At 37.4% G+C, this 24,145-nt stretch overlaps 1 protein-coding gene and 1 pseudogene across 1 annotated transcript in view; one reads left to right on the top strand and one right to left on the bottom strand.

The window, feature by feature from the left end:
* Window positions 1–24,145, top strand: part of MKLN1 (muskelin 1) — a 284,216-nt gene that overhangs the window by 16,667 nt on the left and 243,404 nt on the right. Inside the window, exons 2-3 of the mRNA XM_025045829.1 lie at window positions 4,833–4,957; window positions 7,573–7,640. Of these exons, the coding sequence (XP_024901597.1) occupies window positions 7,633–7,640 (8 nt within the window). The 5' untranslated portion in view covers window positions 4,833–4,957; window positions 7,573–7,632. The remainder of the gene's footprint in view (window positions 1–4,832; window positions 4,958–7,572; window positions 7,641–24,145) is intronic.
* Window positions 1,164–1,282, bottom strand: LOC112478734 (annotated as a pseudogene).

Raw genomic sequence — 24,145 nt, 5'->3', positions numbered from 1 at the left:
CAAAAAAAATAATGTCATGGAGAGGATTCCATAATTGGTCTGGAACAAAAATAGATGAGTTATTTTGAACTCTTAGAGTCTCTGAAAAATTTCCAAACAGAAACCAGGACGTGATTGGGTGGTACGAAGTTTTCCTCAAGTAATGACAGAATTTAGAGTAGGATTACCAAGGCAGTAGGGTTCTTTAGGGAAGGTTCTGTATGAGTTCTCTATAGTACAGAACTTCTCAGAGGCTTAAGGACACAGCTGTCCCCATAGGGACAAAGGTGTAGGATTTCAGAGACTATTTCCAAACACCTCTTGCTTGTTGGAATGGAGGGTGTTGAGAAGAAGCCTATAAAGCTGACTCTCATTATTTCGGACTCTGGGCAGCACCAAGTCTGAATCGTTGGGAAGAGGCAAACAGAAAAAGTTCTGACCCATCTAACACAATACATTTGAAAATGTTGTATTTGGCGGTATTTCTAGATATAATTTTTATACTGAAATAATAATGGAGATGGGCTAAGCGATTACCTATATTTGATGAATAGGTATGTTGTTTATACCTGTTACTCCCTGGAGCATAACGTCGTGAAATATGGAGAATACAGACCTTAGATAGAGCAGCCCCAAGCTTTGATTTTGGGCTGCTCACCATCTGACATTCCTCAGACAGAGTCTCAGAAGGCACTTTGGTACAGATTCCATACAGAGTGTCTTTTTTCTTACATGACCGAGGATAAATAACACAGGGACCATACATTTCCCTTTATAAAATTATCTATTGTGATGTCTAGGGCCTGGAATATAAACTAGAACCAGCCATAGAATATTTAAAGAATCCCCTGTCATACCATACCAGTTCCCTAAATACGTGGGTGTTCCTATTTGCCTGTCTGTGCCTTCACCTGTGCTGAGCCCTCTACTTGGCATGCTCAGATCTAGGAGGCCTTCCTTACCCTCTCAGATGGATACCAATCCTCTCTGTGTGCTCCAGAAACCATGTTCACCTCTCCCTACCACACTGAACTACAGTTGTTTACTCTTCTGGCTCCCTCACTGGCCTGTGAGTTTCCTGAAGTCAGTGATTTTGTTTATATATATTAGACAAGGCATAGATTGACCTCACAGATTGCAAGGACCTTGTCAGCTTACAATCCTTTATTTTTTTAAATTTTTTACTCCTACAGCACCTGGTCTTCTTAGGTGGTCTCCCTTCTAAGTACTAACCAGGCCCGACCCTGCTGAGCTTCCAAGATCAGACGGGATCAGGCTTGTTCAGGGTGGCATGGCTGTAGACTATCTTATACCTTATTATTATTATTTTTTTTATCTTTTACACCTAGAATAGTGTTTGTGCATTTTGGGCACACAATCAATGTTTGTTGACTGGATGCATGAATGCTGAAGAATGTGAATGAATGAATGAGTGACTGAATACATGAAAAGATCAGAAAAATGTTACCCCTCAAATGGAAGCTAATACAAGCATAAAAGTGTCCGTGCCTTTACACATATGCAGAATCTATGCATGTGATGGTACTTTCTAAATCCGATTTAGATGACGAGATCATGCGAAGAGGAGAGCAACACACACAATCGACTCGTAATATGTGTGGCTCAAGATGGTGAGAACCATGCTGATTAACATCAGAGTTGGGTAGTAGGAATTGATTGCTTTTGATGTAGATCTGGGAGAGAGATTTGATCTGTTGAGCACATGAACACTTTGGTCTTTGTTATTTCTTTTAAGCAAAGTATTTTGTGTTTTAAAATTTAAGGGTAAGATACGCCTTAATAAATATGTTTATCTACTCGTATCGGTTTCTTTCATTGTTAAAAAAAAAAAAACAGCTATTATGCCTCTAAAATGGAAGTTACATTGAACCAGTTATTTTATTCCCACATGCCTTGGTTTCTTTCACGCATAATTTGTAAAATGATAATAGCCCTTACTAGTATTTACATTATAAAAGTGTTGTTACTGTAAATTAGATAGTATAAAATGGGTTATGATGTCTTCTTTGAAAGACAAGCAGTATACACAAATGAGGTATTATTATTTAGTTTTTCCTTTTCGATCTCGTTAAATGAGAATTAGATGAAAACTCTGCTTTAAGCACTATCCAGTGGGTAAATGATTATTGACTCAAGTGAAATGAAAAAAAAAAAAAATCTTCAGCTGAAAACTCAGTTTGTACAGCTCAGCTAGTCTGTGCACAGGCAAAAACATTGTATTTATCTGTGATGTTTACCACTATTCTTGATCTCTGTGTGCTATAATCCCAAACTGAAGACAGTTCAGCCTTTCAGTTTGGTCATCAAGTGCATTTTTGAGTACATAGACATCCTGCCATGATTACAATTTAGAAATGACGTTTCAATTAATCAAGACATGCAGCTCGTTTCGTTATTGATTTAGGGCCTAAATGGACCATGTCAAGCCTTTCCTTCAACTCCTGTTTCTTAGGCTCAGGATTGCTACCAAAGCAACTTTTCAAATTAGGTCCTACCGATGTCTCTGTGCTCCCCATTTGCCCCATCTAGGCCAGAGCTGTCCTATCTTCTTGGAATACAGGGTTATGATGGCAGGAGAGGAGATGCTAAAATCAGGTTTGGGGAATTGTTGTGAATGTCAGAAACTTCTCTTTGTATCGTGAGGACACGAGAAGAGAAGTAAAACAGCGCGATGGAAGGGTTCAGGACAACGAAACTGGTGGGGATAGACCCGCCTGCCCAGCATGCTTGTGTCTGGCCTCTGTGTGTGCATAACAGCTTCAGCCTATTTCCAGTTCTTGGTCCCTGCCCACTGCTCCTCCCCTGTCATCCAAACCCCTTACAGTGTTCATCCATTATGTCTTGGCTCACCTTTGCTCCTTAGGACCAACCTTCGGCATTGTTCACCATTGTGGTCATCTGTTTTCTACGTGACCCATTTATTTTGGCTTCTGAATTTTGCTCTGAGAGAGGACCCCTGCCTGGACAGTTGCCTGGCCAGCTGTGGGGCCAGCTGCCTGCTCTAGACTCCAAGGTGATCAGACTCCTCCTCCTTCCCACTGACTGTCCCAACACATGAGCTGTGGCAGTAGGTGAGCTATAACAATGTGACAATTGTTATGGCTGACAAGATTTTTACCTGTGATGATCATTTTATTGGTTGGCTGCTCAGAGAGGTGGGCTACTCAGGTGTACATTCAGGTACCAGAGTGGGCCTTGGGTCCAGGAAGCCTGGGTGTACCTTAGAGATCTAGTGAAGGAATAAGTACAGAAGACAGTTAGGAGGGGGAGCATGAAAGGCAGGTCTGCTTTACTCTACAGTTTTAGCTGCGTCCAGCACTGGTTATGGGACAACTGTCCAACACACAGGCCATACCTACCAAGAGCATTGTCACATAGTCAATTAAGCTAATGTAAAGGTGGTGAGGGAGCTTTCAGGGTGCCCCATTTCCTTACCTTGGGAAGAAAACCTAGGGATTATATCTTCCATTTTAAGGCGAACTTGTAAAAACAGTGGTCTATGTTCATTGGTTCCATTGGTTCCTCAGCTCATGGTGACCTGGATCCTGCCTCCACTGATCCTGCCTCTGCCGAACTAGCCCAATATCTTCTCGGTGCTCACCCCATGGGTGCTTCACCATCTTTTTCTTACTTGATATCTTGACAGCACTTGTCTTGCTTGACCACAACCTACTTGAAACATGCTTTTCCCTTAACCTCTGTGATGCCTCACACTTCTTGTTCTCCTCCTCTCTGGTGGCACCATCTCTGTCTCCCTTGCAGAGATCCTCTCTCTGCCCATCCTTTATGCTTTGGTGTTCTCTGTGTTCTCCCAGGCCCTTTTCTCTTCCCCCAAACTCTTCCGGGGAATCTCTTTCATCCCTGTGGATACTATTGTTGCCTCTTGTGTCCTGATAATTCCTTAACCTGTACCCTCGACTTCTAGGTCAAACTGCCTATCGCTACCCTGCAAATGTTCCCCAGAAACCAAATCAAACATGACCCAAACTGAACTTGTCCCCTTCTCCCCTAAAGCTCTGTATTTTGTATTTGTATTTTTGTTGTCTGAGTGAGCGATAGCATTGTCAACCCAGATGTTCAAGTCAAAAATCTGAGCAGCATTCTCTTTTAAAACTCTAAGGGATCACAAATTTCTGCAGATTCTTCTTCTTCTATGACATGATTGGTAAGGTTATGAATAGTTTGGCCCTGTTTACCTTTCCAAGGTCATCTCTCACCACTCTGCCTCAGCTGTGCTGAACAATTTTCATTGCTCAGATGCTCAGCGTGCACGGTCATTTCTATCACCTCCAAAATTTGCATCCACTGAAACAGACCTGACCCATCTCTTTATTGGATGAACTCCTTCATACCTTGTAGTTCCATGTAGAAGTCGCTAACTTCCAATTCTCCCAAAGTCAGGGTTAAGTGACCCTCCTAGAGCTCTGGGTACTTACTTTTCTCTTCATTACACGCTGTTTTATCAGAGCTGCCTGTCCTATTTTATCTTGCCCTCCGCTGTAAGGTCCCTGTAAACAGGGACCATATTTATTCTATTCACTTTTGCATTCCTAGTACCAGCAAAGTATTTAGTACAAGATGGATGCTCAATGGATGAATAAATGAATGAATACAAATGTTCAAAGTCTCACTGTAAGAATATAAAATAAATTTCCAATCAGAGGGTGCAATTAGGATTTTACTAAACAAAGATTTATCAAGTCCCACCAACATCAAAGGGATCTGAAGATTACTTCAAACTATTTAGAAGAATTTATCAATGGTAGCGTTATAGCAGAGAGTAGACAATAGACATAGATTTCAAATCTGTCCCATATGGGCTTCTTTTCCAGAGTTCAATATCCAGACTCTCTGAGCCATGTTTTGGGGTCACTCAAGCATTCGATCCTCCTGACTTTCCACAAATGATTGGATTCATAACCCACTCCATACTCGAGAACATGGGGATTGGAATAAGGTAAGTGTTATCTTTTCCATTTTTCCTCTATTATTTAGCCTTCAACCATGTACTATACTGCTAGAGCAATAATTTTTAAATTCTCACTCTGGAGTCTTCATCGGGAGGTGTGATTTGATTGTCTTTCCTGTTAGTCTAGCTGGTCTCACGATGTTTGAATATCCTATGCATATGAAGAAATGTTGTGAAGTCTCTTGAGGAATTATGTCCTTTCAATTTTTCTTCTTTTGTTCTATGACTATTTAAGTCCTTCATCATTGTTGTGTCAATTTTTTCCCTAATACGACTCCACATAGAGAAAAATGAGTTTTGAGAAGTCAGAAAGACTTGCTGCCTATTCTGGGACATCTTTTGGGCCAGATGCACTCTAAGAAAGCAGGACGTGAGCAGTGCGATCAAACTTTAAAACGGCTCAACGTTAGCCATGCTGCCCATAGACAACCTCTCCCTCCAGCTCTGCAGCCAACCTTCTCTAGCCCTTTACCTGCTTTAGTTTTTCATTTTAAAAACTTAGCATTATTTATTCATCTTTTTATTTTTTTGTTCTTTATCACTTCTACTAAAATGTAGGCTTCACGAGGGCAGGAATTTTGTTTTGTTCACCACTATATACATGTTCGGGACTGGGAATGGTAACTGATACATTTTCCAATTTTAAGTGCCCACCATGTACCAGTTACCATTTCAAGTGCTGAGCATATAGTGGTTGATAGAATAAATGATGTCTTTAAAAAATTTTTTTTAAGAGGCTGATGCATATACAGTTCTGTAGGGATCTAATACCGGTCTGGTTTGCAGCCTTGTCCCCCTTCCCATTTTATTAATGACTAAGATGATAACACTGGCGGCATGCTGAACAAATCTAGAGATGACAAACAACTAGAAAGGTAACAAATAAGTTGGATGGAACGATCAGGTTCCCCTCCCCCATAAATCCCAACAAAATGTAATAATGAATCACATGTAACAATATAAAGTTTAATGGGGACAAATATAAAGTACTCAAAGATCCCAAAATTCAATTGTACAAGGTTGAAGGCGAGATGGCCTACAATTGCTCATGTAGGAAGATTAGTCTCCTGTTGACTGTGAGTGGATGATGAATCAACACAGTGTGATGTAACTCCCCCCACCAATTCATCTTTTGATGTATTAATAGAAATTTAATGTCCAAGTGGGGAAGTAGTTTTAGGACTGACTTGCGATCAGGCTGCATTTATTCTGTTTTATGAATTCCGATCTTCAGCCTTTAAGAGAGACACTAATAAGCAAAAGATTATTTGAGAATAGTAAAAAGGATAATAAAGGATCTGGTAATCAGTGTCATATCAGAAATGATGAAAGGATCTAAGATTGTGTGTGGGCGTGTGAGGAGGAAGGTGATAACTAACACATGTAGCTGCTACCTTCTGAAGTTAGGGTATCCTGCAGAAGAGAGACTAGATTTCATCTGGGTAATCCCAAGTAACAGATCAAGGACCCGTGAGTGACAGGCATAAGCATGTATATTACAACCCACTAGAATTTATCAACAATTAGATTTTCTTAGCAATCAAGTGGACAACTGCTGGAGATTGTAAGCCCCTTGACCCTGGTGGTTTTCAGGCAGAAGCTGGGCAGCCATGTCTCATTTGCAGACTACATTTGTGGTGAAAGATCAAATACTAGGATGAGGGATTGGGTTAATCACAATAGCAAATACACATGAGTGCTTACAATATGGCAGGTAGCATAATGATTAGTGTGGGTCATTACTTTTATTATGAATTTTTATTATGAATTTTATTAGCAGCATCTTACAGATGAGAAAAATGAGGTTTAGAGGGGTTAAACATCTTGCCCAAGGTCTTACACCTTATACAAAGCAGGGCAAGGATTTGAACTTCAGCATTCAAATCCTTGATCTTAATTATTATTCTATAAGTTCTCCCACTTCTCAAAAACCTTTTGTCCCCACCCTGAGATTCTGTCTCTCTAATAAAGTAATCAAGCCAAGGAGCTCATTATCTCCAGTTGTAAATGAATCTATAGTAAATAGGTTCTTCCAATATAGAATGTGAGAATTAAATTAGTCTGGGCATTTGCCACTTGTGGTACACTGTGTCAGCGGTCCCCAACCTTTCTGGCACCAGGGACCAGTGCTCCTATGAGAATCTAATGCCTGATGATCTGAGGTGGAGCTGAGGCGGTGATGCTAGCGCTGGGGAGCGGCTGCAAATACAGATGAAGCTTCTCTCACTGGCCTGCTGCTCACCTCCTGCTCTGTGGCCTAGTTCCTAACAGGCCACAGACCGGGACTGGTCCACGGCCTGGGGTTTGGGGACCCTTGCACTATATGGAGCCCAGCATAGGATGTGGCACGCAATTCGTGCTCAACGATTATTTATTAAGGGAAAAGAATGAGTGGATGCAAACAAACAAGCTGCATTTGAAATGACAGAATCTCAACATATTGTGCCTGAGAAAAAACAAGCACATTTCTGGGTGGTCTACTGAGAACACTTGGAAGAAAGTGATAATCCATCATTCTTGGCAATAGCTTTGAGAATTCCTGCTCAGTCGTTTGGACAATATTCATTTAAACAAGTATTTATTGAGTACTTGTCCTGTGCCAGGTATGCCCAACGTGCTGAGGGTGCAGAGGTGAATCAGAGGATGCACTGTTAGTGGGGGAGATGGACAGGTAAGCAAATTCTTATGATACAATGTGTGTGTGTGTGTGTGTGTGTTACATGTGTGTGTATGAGTTTTAAGTATTACAAAAGCACGGAACAGAAAGGAACTGATTCTAGTTGGTTGAAAAATTTGTCTAATATTTGATCATGTTTTTAAAATGACGGCCGCATGCATTGTATGAGTTTACTTGGTCTTCATAAAGACCATGTGAGGTCGTGATCTCTTTTTGTGCAGAAGATAAAATAGAGTCTTGTAGAAGTTGGTGCGTTCCCCAAGGTCACGCAACTAGTAATAATAATTGCCAACATTTATTGAGTGCTTAGGATACCTGAGGCTCTGTTCTAAGTGCTATTAAGACATTTAATCTTCACAATTCTATGAGGTCACTGTTGACATCATCGCCATTTTACAAATGAGAAAACTGAGGCATAAGATTTAAAGAAGACGCTTAGAGTCACATAACTAGAAAGTGGGAAAACCAAGGTTTGTACCTACCTACGCCTTCTAGTTTTAGCAGGCACACACTTACTCACGGCATTAAATTGCCTTTAACCGGTGCCCTGAAGAGCTGGAACTCACATTTGGATTCTGAGTCCAAGTTCAGCTTTCTTTCAAGTGACCTTGCTCTTTAGCAATATCGCATCCAGATAAAAAGAAACGGTGTGTGCGTGGATACAAGGAGACGCTGTATATTTTGGGCATCCATGGAAGTGCTTTGGGAAAGGTAGGGCAAAATCTAGAATATGCGTTAGCGTGTATGCAGTGTTTTTCAGGGCAGCTAGCATTTGGCCTTTTGTTCTCCAGGTCAGTAGTCTGGGCTCTAGGGACAGTGATTTGTTACTCATAGGAACTAGCCATCAACACTTGCCCTGCAGCCTTTTAAAATCCAGTTTAAATTTTTCTAAAAGAAGACAACAAGATCTAAAACATTAAGAATGGAACAAGTGAAATGCAATTCCTTATATGTAAGCATTAATGGAGATACAGAAAAGGAGAAATGAGAGGACTCAATTGTTTAAATTGCCCCAGCTTTCTCTCCGTAATAAAAAGTCTTGGATTGAAAAATAGTTCAATCTGATATTATTGTGCCTTAATAATTAAGTTGAGTTGGCTCTGTGGCGAATCTGAGAAAAAATTGGTTATTAAAATGAATGAAGATCACTCTTCCCTCAGTAATTAGTACTTCAGCTAATGTGGACTTGACCTATACGACCAAAACTACTGCATTTTTAAGACATCTGTCTCCCATAATTTTGGGGGATTCGATAATTTTAAAATCAGCTGCACGCTGGGATTTCCGTGATAGGAGAGGCAGAAAAGGTCAATGTTCTTTGGCATTTTTTCCTTCAAAGCAGATGGGATTTTGTTTTGTTTTGTTTTGTTTTTAGCGTTGGTACTGTCATGTATAGGAATCTACTAGATTCAAATGATTATATGTGTTAGAGTTGGTTCTGTCATGTATAGGAATCTACTAGATTCAAATGATTATATGTGTTTATGGATTTTTGTTTCCTTAGCTTCGAGTCCTTAGAAACACTTATTTTGATGGTGGCAAGAGAGTTAGTCATATTTTATTTTTGTTGTTCCTATTTCTTTTTAAGATCCTTCAGTTCAAGTCCATTTCCAAGGTTTTGTGTAACCATATTTATGTCTCCACACACACACGAATATTTCTAGTAGTAACTTGTAGCACAACTTATAGGAATAGTTAATAATTTGATGCCCAGTTGATGCCCAACAGAATGATTCTGTAGTATTAGAAGCAAGAACAAGGGTATGCTTTGAAAATTTATGTTTGAAATTTATAATTGGACTTAGCATTTAACATGTGAGATCAAGTTTCTTAGGTCGATTACTTTGAGTTACCAAGCAGCCATATTCTTATAAACATATTTTTCCTTCTCATCACTGAGTCCACAAAAGCTGGAAAATTCTTTTCTCACATATTCCATTCTTTAACTCAGCCCGAAGGTAAATTCTTTTTTTAAAAAACCACACCCTAAACAATCAGTTTTTCTTGAAGTTATGAGTAAATGAATAGAGTAGGCTCCACTGGCATTTGGGATGTATGTCTAATTAGAACTCTCAATATTTCAAACATATAATTTACTAAAGTTGAGGTTTTTAATTCTTAGCTTTGAGTCCACTGGGATGAAACAAGTGACCCTTGTTGAAAATATGTCAAGAATCAACTTCCTCAGGTTGGCCTTTAGTTTGCTGGTCACCAAATCAAAACACTGTTTGTTTCCAGGTTTAAAGATGTCTGAACCTTCTTAAATTTGTTAAAAGATCAAGGCCGAAAGTTAGCTCTGCTTTGCTGCTGTGAAGAGCAGATCGCCCCCTCCCTTCTCCTTGATGTCTCTCGGTCAGTTTCCTCATGAGAGACACTTAATCTTAGCTGGCACCATCTTTGCTGCAATATGATGCACACTGTACCTCTTCTACATCTTCCAGTGTGTCGGGGAGGCAGAGAAACCTGCCTTTACTATGAGACAGCTGAACAGCCTTTGAACTGACTTAACATGCTTTCTAGTGCAAGGCTTACTAGGCACCAAGGACTGCTACAAATGCTCTCAATCACCAATGTTCATAAACTTAAAAGTGGTAACACAAGACTTGCAATCGAGTAGATCACTGTGTGACCTTGAGCAAGCAACTTAACCTCTCTCCAATATAAGTATTTCACAGGGTTGTTGTGATAAATAATTGCGATTGTTTATAAAAATACTTAGCACAAAGCCTGACACATAGTTGCAAATGCAGACTGAATTTATGTGAAGCATCCATGGAATTCAAATGGACAAATGGACCCAAATCAATATTATCTACCTCTAGCCATTTTTTTAAATCAGAAAATTTCACTTCCAAATGAATAACTATATCTGCCAATATCTTTGTTTTAAAGTCTATATTCAGAATAAAATATTACTTTAATGATAATCTGTTCATATATTTCATAACAAGACCTGACCATGGTTTCTTTAGGAGAAAATTACATGTGAACAATGGGAAGAAGGAAAATTAGATAAATGAAATGTCTTTATTTCAAAATAAGTGAAGAACAGACCATAATCTGATTATAGAAGATTCAAATGATGACATAATTATTATATATTCATATGTAATTATAAAACATACTCTTTTTATAAGTTGATTTCTTAAAATTTTACTGATCTTAAAGGACAAGTTTTCCTATAATTGAATGACAAACCCCTCGTTACTGTTATTAACTATTAATATGCTAAAAAAATACTTATTAATTATCTTTTTCTTTAATCGTATCTACTGTCATGGCCGTACATTTATTTCAGCAATACAAAAGGAGTGATTTAAACTGCTTGTTCTCTCTGCATATTAGAAAGTAGGAGACAGACACATTCACCCAACCCAGTTAACTATGAAAAAAGGAGTCTCCCAAGTTGCCAGGAACTAACACTATAGTAAAATTACAAGAAAATTGTGTTAAGAAACCTTTTCTCATCTGCAAGTTATTTGACTGAAACCTGAGGTGCTGAATTTCAGCACAAAGGTGACTTTGGAGGAGAAAGTTTGTGCCAAACTGGATCAGTTGTTTCGTATTATGTAAGAAGGAGGAGAAAAAAATTAACTGTTTACTCCTAAGCTATAATTTTAAGATTATCCTATAACACTAAATGACAGAATTTCCAAACCTCAAACTTTACTAGAGTTATATTTTCATGAAATATTATCTGTACCTACACAAAACTAAATATAATTAAATATTAAATAATTTGCCTTCCCTACTTATATTTAAAGCATAAGAAGTTATTTTATTCACTGTGTCAGAAGTGAATTCTAGTTGAATTGTGAAACTGGTGTTGTTAAACAGCTAAAAGATTTGTCTTTTTAAATAAGATTATCCTGATTGTAAAGAATATATGTGCAGTATATCATAGAATACACAGTAAAAACAAGAAAATAAAAATCCCTAAATCACCCATAATTCTATTGTCCAGAGATCATCACCATTAACACTCTGTTGCATTTCCTTATAAAGGGAGTTTATACACACGCACACTTTCACACATACCAAAATATTCATTGTATATAAATGCATATTAATATTTTATTATAAAAAATTATAATATAGACAAAAGCAGACAGAGAGCATCATGTACCCATGATGGCCAACCCATCCATAGCCTCTTCCTCTTTCTCGCTCATTTTTTTTTAAAGCAATTTAAAATTGTATCATCTCATCCATAAATATTAGATGAGATGGATCTTTAAAAGTTAAGGACTTTTTAAAACATAACTATTATCACATCTAAACTAATTACAATAATACTTTAATAATATGGAATATTCAGTCCATGTTCAAATTTTCAACTGTCTTGTAAATGTTATTATTTCTATTTATAGTTTGTTTGGAGCAAGACCCAAATAAGGTTCATGTATAGTACTGATATGGGTTGATATGACTGTTAAATCTCTGTAAATGTATATGGGTTTCCACTCTAACTTTTTTCTTTGCAATTTCTTTGTTGAAGAAAATAAATTGTTTGTCCTGTAGAACTTCCCACGACCTGGGTTTTTCTCATTGTGGCCCCATGGTATAGTTTAACATGTTCCTCTGTCTTCTGTGTTTCCTACAATTATCTATAGATTCAGATTTTTTTGCAAGACTGCTTCACAGGTAGTTGTGTGTTTTGTCATTGGGAGGTGCATAATGTGTAATAATCTCTTGTTTTATGATGTTACCTAGATTCATTAGTCTATTAAGGATTGCAAAAGTGTGATATTTTAATCTTATTATTCCTTAAGTTGATGTTTTGGCATGTGCCAAACAGGTTTTTGTTATTTTGCTTTCATTTTTGTTCTTTAATTATCGTTTGAATGCATTAATTTAAAAAATTATAATTCGATACACCTTATTATTTTTATTAATGCTGAAATTATGCCTATTAGGCCTGTGGTAACATTGGCTTCTGACTTCTTTTGACATGATCCTAGTACTCTTTGATAGCTCCTCTGCTATTTGGTATGACAAGATCGTCTAGGCTCATCTTATATAGTTCCACACATTAAAAATCAATTTATATTTAATATGTGAGTACACATAAATATAATTCAAAACCATAGGGCAGAAACTATAATAGCAAAAGACTGGAAGCAACCCAAATATTAATTCATAGAGGACTGGTTGAACAAAGTATGGTACAGCCACACAGTGGAGTTCTTTGTAGTTATAAAATAGAATTAGGAATATTTAGATATAGTTATATGGGTTGATCTCCAGGATATATATTTTAAGTAAAAAAGCCAGGGGGAAAAAAGTGAATCTAGAATGCTACCATTTATATTTGAAAAATTATAAATATATACTTACATACCTTTATATAAACACATAATACATACATACACACACATATATGTGTGTATATCTAGCTGCTTATATTAAGGAACAAACAATGGAAGGATAAATATCACAAAATAATAGTTACCTATAAGAGAGGGAAGGAATGAAGTGGAAGGGATTGTGATAGAAACTAGACTTTGAATTTACCTGGTTTTATAGATTTGACTTTAGAGTCATGTAAATATTTTACATAATTATAAAAATGTTAATTTTTAAAAATGTAATTCCTAATTTTTAAAAAATCCTAGTTGTGTACCCAGTCAATGGCATATAGAGAACTACTTTAAAAAATTTTAATACCCAGTAATTTGACTATGTATCTCTAGAGGAATATACCCTAAAGACAAAAAGAACTGCAAAAACATCTTTAAACAGGTTTTGGTAATCATATTGTTGGTGGTAGTGTCGATATTGCTATTCTAGAGAATACGGGAAAAGCAAATATTAATTATGGGATAGTCTAATTCTATCATGCTCCATGTCTTTGAGAATCAGGATTCTCAATATGAGAGGAAGGAAATATAGATGATAAAGAGAAGTTAGATAAAAATCCTGTGGTTCTGAATTTGAATTAGAAATTAGTGTTTATGGATAGATACATTTCCTACTTCCTCTGTTCACTATCAAGACCTAGAAACAGTGACTACTCCAGTAGTAATAAGCACCCTTGGTATGTATACAGTGATCTGGCTGAGGCAGGAAAAATGTCTACACACATTACATAAATATCATAAATGCATATGCATTCATATATACATATATTGAATATGTGTGCAAGATCAGTTATTTAACCATTCTTCTATTTCTGGACATTGAGATGACTTCCAATTCTTTACAGTTATATGTAATACTGCAATTAAGCATTTGCACACTTATTATTTCTTTAGTACAAATTCCTGTAAGTGGAATTACCCGGCCAGAGGGTAGGAACATATTTAAACTCTTGATTAGTATTATCAAATAGCTTCTAGAAAGGTTAGAGCAGGTTACACGCCAAGTGGCAGCGCAGGGGAGTGACTGCTTCATTCCATTAATAGTTATAGACATTTTAGACATTTTCATTGATGTGTTTCTGCCAAGTAGCATCAATCTTTTTTGTCCCTTTGCTTTTCCTTCCTTGATTTTCTTGTAGAGAAATTTTAATAATTAAGAATACCACATAGAAAAACTATGTTGATATAACATTTTTGTATTTACATTATAAATTAATAACTATATATCAACAAAATTAGAATGGCTTCTCAAACTAAATGTATTACTTATAATTAATGTGTGGAATTGCTAGTACTTTAGTTGCAAATGTGTATATCATAAACGTATTAAGATATTTTCATAGCTTTTTGGTAATTCGGTAGCTACTTTTGAAATTCCTGGGGTTTTAAATTATGACCTTATCTTTGCAGAGCTCATTATTTGTGAAACTGTGTTTCCCAGACATAGTTTAGAAAGGTAACTAACTTTGCAAACATTTCTTGTATATCATCCATATGAACATCATGAAGGCAAAAAAAAGTAGATTATATATAAAAGTCACAGACTGTTAGAGCTAGAGGGATATTAAAAATTATCTGGTCCAGTCTCTTCATTTTATCATTTGAGAAACTAAGGCAAAGGGTAGTTATATAACGTCCATGTGGTTACACAGCTAATTTGTGACAGAATGAGATAAAAATTCAAAATGATTCAATATAGTGTCCTGTCTATGTAGCATCTCAGAATTAGCAAAACTTGAAGACAATGTACGAAAATAAAAATAATTGTCGTGTTAGGAAATGGAAATTGTTTCCCTTTGAAACTCTATTGTTATACTACCTTTTCAATAAAAAATCCTATAGAAAACAGATCAACAACTATGTTATAAAATTAGGTAAAAGAGCATTTCTGATATTTGGAAGCTAGAAATAAATTATTCTAATAGTAGGGATTTATAGCAATAAAAATATACAGCATCTGAATGCCACACACACACACACACACACACACACACACACTATTGCAAGCATTCTATTGACACTATCTCCTTGAATTCTAATCTTGAGCCCTGAAAGTTATGTGATTTGTCCCAGGTAATCTCATGTGTGTCAGTCAGGATTGGACCTAGGCAGTCATAGACACAGTGGTTTGTTTTGAAGTTTTCAAGCCTCAATGGTCAATTTTATTGCTACTGAGGGTTGCTGTGATTGTCTTATTCTTCCCAGCTCTTTCCTTACAGGGTCAAAGTTTCCACCTTAGAAATTCATTCATTTGAATTTTATGATGGAATTCCTTGGAGCAAAAATTTTTAGAGACAGTTCTAAACCCCTCATCTGCCGCATGCTAACTATATGACTTTTCATTCCTCATCTATAACATGGGTATAAAAATATCTACCTCATTAGATTACTGGAGGATTAAATATGATAAATTATATCGATTTTTTAGTAGAATTCCTGGAACACAGTAAATATTCAATAAACAATAACTGCTATCATCAGCTATCATTGTCATCATCATCCTTATTATCATTATCAACATCATTATCATTATTTCTTTTCTATTGACTGCTTTGTAAATGCAAAAACTTGTGGAAGGGGTAAAACATTGTCGAAAGGGGCTAGTGACTCATCAGTTGTTCTGACAGAAGAGAGAATAAAGGTAGTAAAGCATGGGGAAGGAAAGGGAGATATTGAAAAGAGAGAGGTGGGGAGACCCCAAAGAAAGTTAGAGCAATTTTACTCCAAAGTAGTTGGGATAAGTTTACGGAACCATTCATTTGAAGTCCAGTGCTCTTATATGGCATCCAATAATCTTTATCAAGTTTTCAGAGGGCCCGATAGTGAATGAGGAAGGCCGCTCTGTCCAGGAAGGCCATGGGCACAGACTGTCTATCCCTGCCCAAGGACGCCCACACACCATGGCCACCTGCCTGTCCCTGCTGTGGTGGTGGGAGTGGGCACACAGCTCTATGCAGACATTTCTGTTTACTGTGCTTGGAAATAGGTTTTTTCCCATGGAAAAATATTTCATTGTATCCATAGGTGCAGGACACACGTTGCATAATATAAAAGAAGACTTTTGAAGACTTATTGCTAACCTGCGTACACGCTGTGCTTCCAGACTAGGGCTGTGTGCCATTTCTGAAGTGTCATTCCACTTTTTCTCAGAGGTAAGGTCTAAAGCAGGCCTTTCCTCTAGAATCCTCCACTGGTCACGGAAGCTGGAAGGAAGTCTTATTGTTTGATGCTGTAGGTTTCTCCCTCAGGTTCACGTACCCTTTGATTGCCAGCATTTTATTTCTCACTTTTCCTTGTTGTGAAAAGAACTCAAGCACATGGGAAAATATAAAATGGAGCAAAAGGTGAAGGTGAAACATACATCTCAGTCTCTAGTGCCACTACCCAGAAGTAACCGCTGGCTGTTCATTCGTTCAGAAAACGTGGTGGAGTGTCCTCCCTGTGGCAGCCACTGTCCTGGGTGCTTAGGGTTGAGGAGCAAAGAGACAGATCAGATCTCTGCCTTCTGGTTGGAGTTGATGAGTCACAAACAAGACACATAAGCAAATGAGCATCCAGTGTATTGGAAAGTAACAAATGCTACAAACAGAAACAAGCAAGGGAGGAGCGGGGAAGAGTAATCAGGGTTGCTGAGGCTGTAACTGAACAAAGTGCTGCAGGAAGAGAGAGAAGGAGCCATTGTGGGGAAACAGCGTTCCAGAAAGAGGAAAAGTACGTTCAAGCACGGTTGGCACGCTGTGGGGACAGGGTTTTAATTAGACATTTATTTTTATTTAGAAAACACTTATAAAGTATCTACTGCAGGCCAGGCATTCTTCGGAGCACTTGGTATAAATTAACTCTCTTAATTCTTGCCGTAAGCCCAGGCTCTCTTCTCTTCCTCATTGCAAAGGGAAACTGAGGCACGGAAGAGTTAGGAAAATTGCTTAAAGTCAGAAAACTAGTGAGTAGTAAGACCTGGACTTTAACACAGGCTGTCTGGCTGTGTTTGGCCCGTGCCTTAACTGCTGCACTCTGTAGGCGGGTGGCACTGGAGAAGTGTGGGGCCATTCCAAGGGCGAGATGGGAGCAGTGGGAGAGCCTTGAATAGGGGAACGACAGGTACATTCTTCCAGAAAATTCTGACACATTTATATGCATTTATGTTTATGTATATGTGTATACACATGTGTGTCCTTGAGGTTTTTGCCCTCTTAGTAGCTTAATGTTAAAATGTAAAACCATTTTAATTTATGGGAAGGAGAGAGAGACTTGATATTGTGCATGCTTTAGTTAAAGATGATATCCTATCAAATAATATTTGGGCATGGGTAATCTATTTTTAAAGTCCTACAAATACTTCTCTATTTTGGGGCCCTGGTAGTACTTGTGCATCTGACCAGGCTTCCCTGGGAAAACAAATCAACTTAAAAAAAAAATTCAGTGGTTTAGCATATTCACAATGTACATTCATCGCCATTATCCAATTCCAGAACACTCATCACCCCAGAAAGAAACTCCATACCTATTAGCAGTCACTCTCAATTCTCCCCTCCCCCTAGCTCCTGGAAACCACTAATCTATTTTCTGTCTTTATGAATTTGCCCATTGTGGACAATTCATATAAATGCAATCATGCAATATGCGGCCTTTTGTGACTAGCTTCGTTCACTTAGCATAATGTTTTTGACATTCATCTATGGATATAGTATGTACCAACCTGCCATTCTTTTTTATAACTGAATAATAATTCATAGTACGCATATACCACATTTTGCTTATCCATTCATCAGTTGATAGGCATTTGAATTGTTCTTACTTCTTAGCTATTATGAATAATGCTGCTATGCACATTAGTGTACAAGTTTTTGTGTGCACTCATGTTTTACAATTGTCTTAGATATACCTAGTGAAATTGCTGGTCACACAGTAACTATGTTTAACTTATCGAATCAACTTTTGAGCACAATGTATTACATAGCACCTTGCTCCTTGTAAGGGGATAAATATAGGAGCAAGCTGTTTCTTTAGCAAATACCCTATCCTGTCCTATTTATACGAGAAGGTAGCAGATTAGTGATGGTGTCTACTTCTTGGGGTTCAGTGTGTCAGTACCTGAAGGTCATTGGCACTAAGTGGATATATTCTCCGTGCAGATCCCATTTTTGTGGCCCCTTCCATAGGATGGTTACATGGAGAGTGACCGTGAGAAAGTTGCCTTTGAAGTAATTGGAGGGCCCAGGCTTGAGCAACCCAATTTCTCCAGGTACCTGCAAGAGCTCCATAGAGCCAGACTGGAGAAGCAAAGGCTTAGAGGAGATTACACAATTCTCTTAGAATAATATTAATGATAATAATAGAAACCCCAACTTTTTAGCATTCACTGCATGCCTAGTATAATGCTGAATGCTTTACAGCCTTTTTCTAGACTTGTACTCTCCAATACAGTAGCCACTGGCCACATGTGCTTGAAATGTGGTTAGTCTGAGTTGAGATGAACCATATGTATAAAGTACACATTGGATTTCAAAGACTTAGTACAAAAAAGGAATGTAGAATATGTCACTAATATTTTTACATGTTGAAATGATATTTTGGATATGTTGAGTTATGAAAAATGCATTACTAAAATTAAGTTCACCTGTTTCTTTTATTTAATGGGGCTACTAGAAAATTTTAAATTACATATGTGACTCACATTTGCAACTTGCATTATATTTCTATTGGACAGCACTCGTTCTAGACTATTCGTCACAGTAATTTGATCAGCTGGACGGCATTATCATCCTCACATTATGGGTGAGGAAATTGAGGCTTAAAGAGCTTAAGTAAATTGCCTGTGATCATATATCTGTGGCTTAACCATAAATCTGTCTGTTTTCAAGCCCAAATTCTTATCCATTACTCTGTGCTATCTCCCCATGGCCCAGAAATATAAACCATGTGATAAAGAAATGGTTATGATCATTAGCTATGGCTAAAAGCTGTTTTCACGTCTCCATTGTAGAACACAAGAAAAATCATCCATGTCATTCTGTAAGGCAGAATTTGGTTGTAGTTGGGAGAAATTGCCTATGGGAAAGTTTCTTAAGTAGTAACACTTTGTAATGGTTTGAGGCTTACCTGGCAAAGATAGAAGTTTGATGAAGCTACTTCAGGAGTCGCTTTCATTTCTATGATATTACACTTCACGTCAGATTCACAGGTCAGTCAGTCGCTGCTGTAAAACTCAGAGTGAGACGGAGAGAGTGTCCTTTTTCCCCCCTGTAAAGTATAAGGCTTTAATTTCATCCTATTTCATTTGAATTTGTGAAAAACCTCAGTGGGACATTTTTCATAGCCATGCTGCCCTCTTCCAAGATGTAATAAAGAGAAGGCAAAACTCAAGGAGAGAAAGAATCGTTCCATTTCCTTTCTTCTCCCACTACCTTAAACCACTCTCCAAATATATATTTTAACATAGTCATATCTCCCTAAGGCATCAGCGTCATCACTCACAAAGAATTCTCATAGGTGCATATTAATGCTGGTTATTATTATTTTTAAATACTACAAATTACTTATTTTCACTTTACATATATATACATGTATAACATGTATCATGAGTATAAATTACTTAGTTAATGTCAAATACCAAAGGGGAAGCCTAATTTAGAACGCTCGTCCCTTGAGCTATTTTTCCAAGTGGGGAGAATTGAGATAATTGGGAGTTATGCTTTGCCTCAGGGTGTCATCCCAAATGCTTAAACTCTCTTGTATTCTTAAAGGCTAGAAATGTTGCTGACAGCTGTTAAGCAAAAACCCACACACTTTTTTCTGTTTTTCTTTCAGACTACAAATTTACAGAATACCAAGAAACATGGCAAAGTTATCTCCTAAAAGATTAAGCGCAGCTCAAAAACCAAACTCTAAGAAGCCAGAAAGTTTCTAGATATGTATGTGCCATATTATTTGTATTTTGAATTCATAGTCAAAATTTTAGTGCCCCTAAATGAAGTTCGCCTTGGCTTAAATAGCTACATGGAAAATAAATTTCAGCATTTGTTTTTTGTTTAGTCATTCTTCCTTAAAATTCCTTAGTGGTTTCAAATGTACTTCAAATGAGATGACAATGAACCATAGAAAGAAGTCAGAATGAGTGGTATTGGGAAAGGCAGATAGAGTTAGGAATCAGATGACTCGAACTCTAGTTGTGTTTCCACAATGAATTAGCAACAAGGCCTTGGGGAATTTAGGTTTCACAAACATTTATTGGACACTTACTATGTTCAAGGCACTGTAATAAATGCTGTAGGATAAGATGTGGATCCTTGAGGAAGTTATCACTTAGAAGGAAAGAAAGCATATTCACAAAACTAGGGTATAACATGGTACAGAATGTGTGAGTCATAGAGCAGAACTTATGGGAGCACAGAAGGAAATAAGCATAATTCCAGCCGTGCAGATTGAAGATGACTTTCATGAAGAAAGTGATGTTTGGGGTGACCCTCTAGGTATGGAGAGGATTTCTGGGTGAGGTAGAAGGAAAGGTGCAGGGAAGGGGACACAATGTAAGCAACGGTGTAGGGTGAGAAAGTGCAGAGCTGGTTCGGGGAAACTCATTAGACAGGAAGGCACAGTTAATTCTGAATAATAACGGGAAATAAGTTTTGACCCCTAGATTGGAATCAGATTGTGGTAGAGCTTGACTTGAATTTCATTCTGAGGAATTTGAACCTTATCGGTAGAAGTGGGGGAGGGGAGCAAAGGTAAAGAACGGACCCATGAATGATCCCACTTGGCTAGGATGATTGCTGACGGCACTGAGTGATTTGAGTGGTGAGCAGAAACCAAGGCTGGGAGATCAGTTAGAAAACTGTTAACTGTAGTGTTTGGGCAACGGGAATGGATAGAAAAGGCAGATTCGAGGGATATTCTGGAGGGAGAATTGACAGGGCATGGTGACAGTTGGTTTTGAGATGCAAAAGATGACTAAGGTTTTGAGCATTGATGAGTCAGAGAACAGAGATGCTGAGAACGTAGGAGGTTTGCTGAAAAAGATGCTAAGTTTGGTTTGGGGGCATATTTAGTCTATTCTGAACACATCAGCCAATCATAGAAAACACAAGTCAATTCCTGACTCCCCTTCTTCCAAAATCTTTTAATGCCTTCCCATCCTACTGAAAATAAAAGAAAAATCCTTATGATGGCCAATAAAGCCTTACATGTCCTGGCTGCCCAGTTGCCCTTTGATCTCCTCTCCTTCCAGACCCTCCTCTTTTCAACAGATGGGAGGCACACTGGTCCTTTTGCTGTTCCTCCAAGACTGCCCAACACGAGTCTGCCTCAGGGCCTTTCTTGTTGTTTTCTCTGCCTGAAACTCTCTTTCTTCAGATAATTCCCATACGTTATTCCCTCGCTTCCTTCAGCTGTTACTCAAATGTCACTATTTAGAAAGACCTTTCCTGATTATCCCAAAGAAAAGAGCAACCACCAGCCCTCTCTCCTCACTTTGCTGTTTGCCATTGTGCTTATCACTCTCTGACATCTCACAGCTTGGAAACTGAAGAGTAAAAAAAACAGTTGATAATATAATAATCCAATGTTTTTAAGGGTGCATTGAGGTTTGTTACTCTCGCACGCCATTATTGAGACTGTGCGTTGATATCGTCCCTTGGAAAAGCAATTTGGCAGTAAATACAAAGAGTCATAAAATGTTGATGTCCTGGAACACTTTATGTTTTAAAAATTCGTAAAATCAATTCTAAGAAGATAATCTAAAATATGGAAGATAAAATATTCAGGAAAATGTATATTGATGCAATATTTATATGTCAAGAAACTGGAAAGGTTTTAAACATCTAACAATATAAGGAGATAGTTAAATTAAGTAAATTACTGTTCGGTTATTTAATAACATATTATTCACTGTTAAAAGGATAGTTATGAAAAGCTGATTAGCAACAGTGAAAATGCTTGTGAGATAGTGTTACATTTAAAAGCATAGGATCCACAATTGTATACAGTATAATTTCTTTAAATATACCAAAAAAAAAAAAAAAAAGCTAGAAAGAAATTAACCCAAATGCTGGTATTAAACACATTAAGATAATGGGATTATAAGTGGCTTATTTTTTTCTAAATCTTTTAGATTTTCTATGTCCAGGTTATATCCTTTCTATAATGTGGTTATTTTACTTTTAAAATCATAATCTTTTTTAATACTCAGAAGAAAATACTGCTACAACTCAACTCGGCCTCTGGACCGCATTGTCAAGTATCAATGGGAAATGTGAGTTTCCAGGCCAATGGAACCTGCCTTTAGGACTGAGGGCCACCGACACCAATGGTTGGCCCTACAGCTCACGAGTCCTGCAAGTCTTGGTTTCCCCACCTCCTCATTCCTGACCTCTTCCTTCTCCTCCACTTGCGTCTCTAATTTTAGGCTATGTCCTCCCGATTATGATGGTCACAATCAGGAAACAAGGAAGGCTGAAAGAATACAACTTGCCCTATGCATCTTGACCAAGTTTATGTTTCTGGACTGAGGCTAAGCCACCTTATCCACGTCTCCTTTTAGTTTTTCTTAATTCTGCTACCCCTTCCCCCACTGGTAGACATTTAGGGCTCCCCCTCTGCTCTTTTCCACAGTGCTTATCATCATCTGATATATTTTTGTATTTACTTATTTATTATCATGGGTTAAAAACTGAAATGGTTATAAAAAGACATAAGAAATAATCCAACTTACTGTCAATGAAGCTCTTTGTATATATGTATCGTTCTATCCTTAAGGGCCAGTAAAATACATGATACTCACATTTTAAGGATGAGAAAACTGAGGCTTAGAGAGGTTAAACCATTTGCCCAAGTTCACTGACCAAGGAAGCTACCAAGTTGGAATTTAAACTCTCATCCTTCTGACCTCAAATCCTTTGTCCTTATCCTGTACATTAGTGAACGCACATATGATCAAGGTAGCCTAAGTTAATTGATTATATAGACATCGCCCCAGTGATGTAAATAGTTGAATAACTGAATAAGTCAACCTGAAGCTCTCAATCAATTGATGCTGTGCGTCTTTGTGTCTGAATTAACCAGTCCATTGTTTCAGTTTTTCTTTGCGTATGTTCATAGGGTCTCGATAACTATTTGAGAACCTAAAGTTAGCAATTTGAAGTATTTTAGTGATTTCGGTTATCTGTAGCATTCTAAGTAATTGGTCCTTAACGAAAATAATTTTATCTGTTTTGATGAATGGACTCAGTTGAAGGATTTAGGGACCCAACTTTTGGAACCAACAGCAACTTTTTTGATAAAACAAAACCCTTAGTTATTAAATATTAAATTCTATTCTTATGATTTGTTATTTGGACTTAAGAATTGAGACTATTAATAGAAGACATGTAAGGTGTCAAAAGGAGCATAAAATCCAGTTATGACTAATACCATTTCAGTGAAAATTTCTAACAAAGACATTTTCCATTTAATCACCCATTTATTTCAAGCAATAGTTTAGTAAAGATTCTAAGCAACTTCATTATAATGAGATTGAAAGAATTAAATAGAATTTTCTAAGAAATATCACTCACAACGTTCACCATTTATGACAGTGTTCGACAGTGTTCTTTCTTGTCTGCCTTCTTTGACTAAAGTCCTACGTAGAAAACGCTTCCAGCTCCTGACATAGACATGAGAGGCCATGAGATGCTCATCCTCATCATAGCTAACATTTTTGAGAACTTACTGTGAGCCAGACTTTGCTACACACTACACTTGATTATCTCAATTGAAAGCACAGAATCCAATAAAGTAGGCACTGATGTTATGCCTATTTTAGAGACAGATAAAGAAACTCAGACATAGACATATTAAGTAACTCGTTCAAGAGACAGCATTTAAAATAAAACACAAGATATGTTATATTGGCTAACCAATGTACCGTATACTTGAAACTAATAAAATACAATTTTTAAAAAAGGTATGTTACATTGGTCGTTTTGCCTTCTCTGTGATCTGAGAAAATCGCATTTTTAAAAAGGCATGTCAAGTTCGTCTTTACAGTTTTTACAGGAAAAGCGAAAGGCTCTTTGAATTGCTGTGGCTGTTATACCAATGACGAATTCCATGGGAGAAGTGGTTCAGTGAGAGCTGAGATTTTAGATCGAAAAAGTCTGAAAG

This window comes from Pteropus alecto, unplaced genomic scaffold (genome assembly GCF_000325575.1).
Source record: "Pteropus alecto unplaced genomic scaffold, ASM32557v1 scaffold22, whole genome shotgun sequence".
NCBI classification, from domain to species: Eukaryota; Metazoa; Chordata; class Mammalia; order Chiroptera; family Pteropodidae; genus Pteropus; species Pteropus alecto.
The sequence above is the reverse complement of the archived record's forward strand: the minus strand, read 5'-3'. Positions and strand labels throughout refer to the sequence as shown.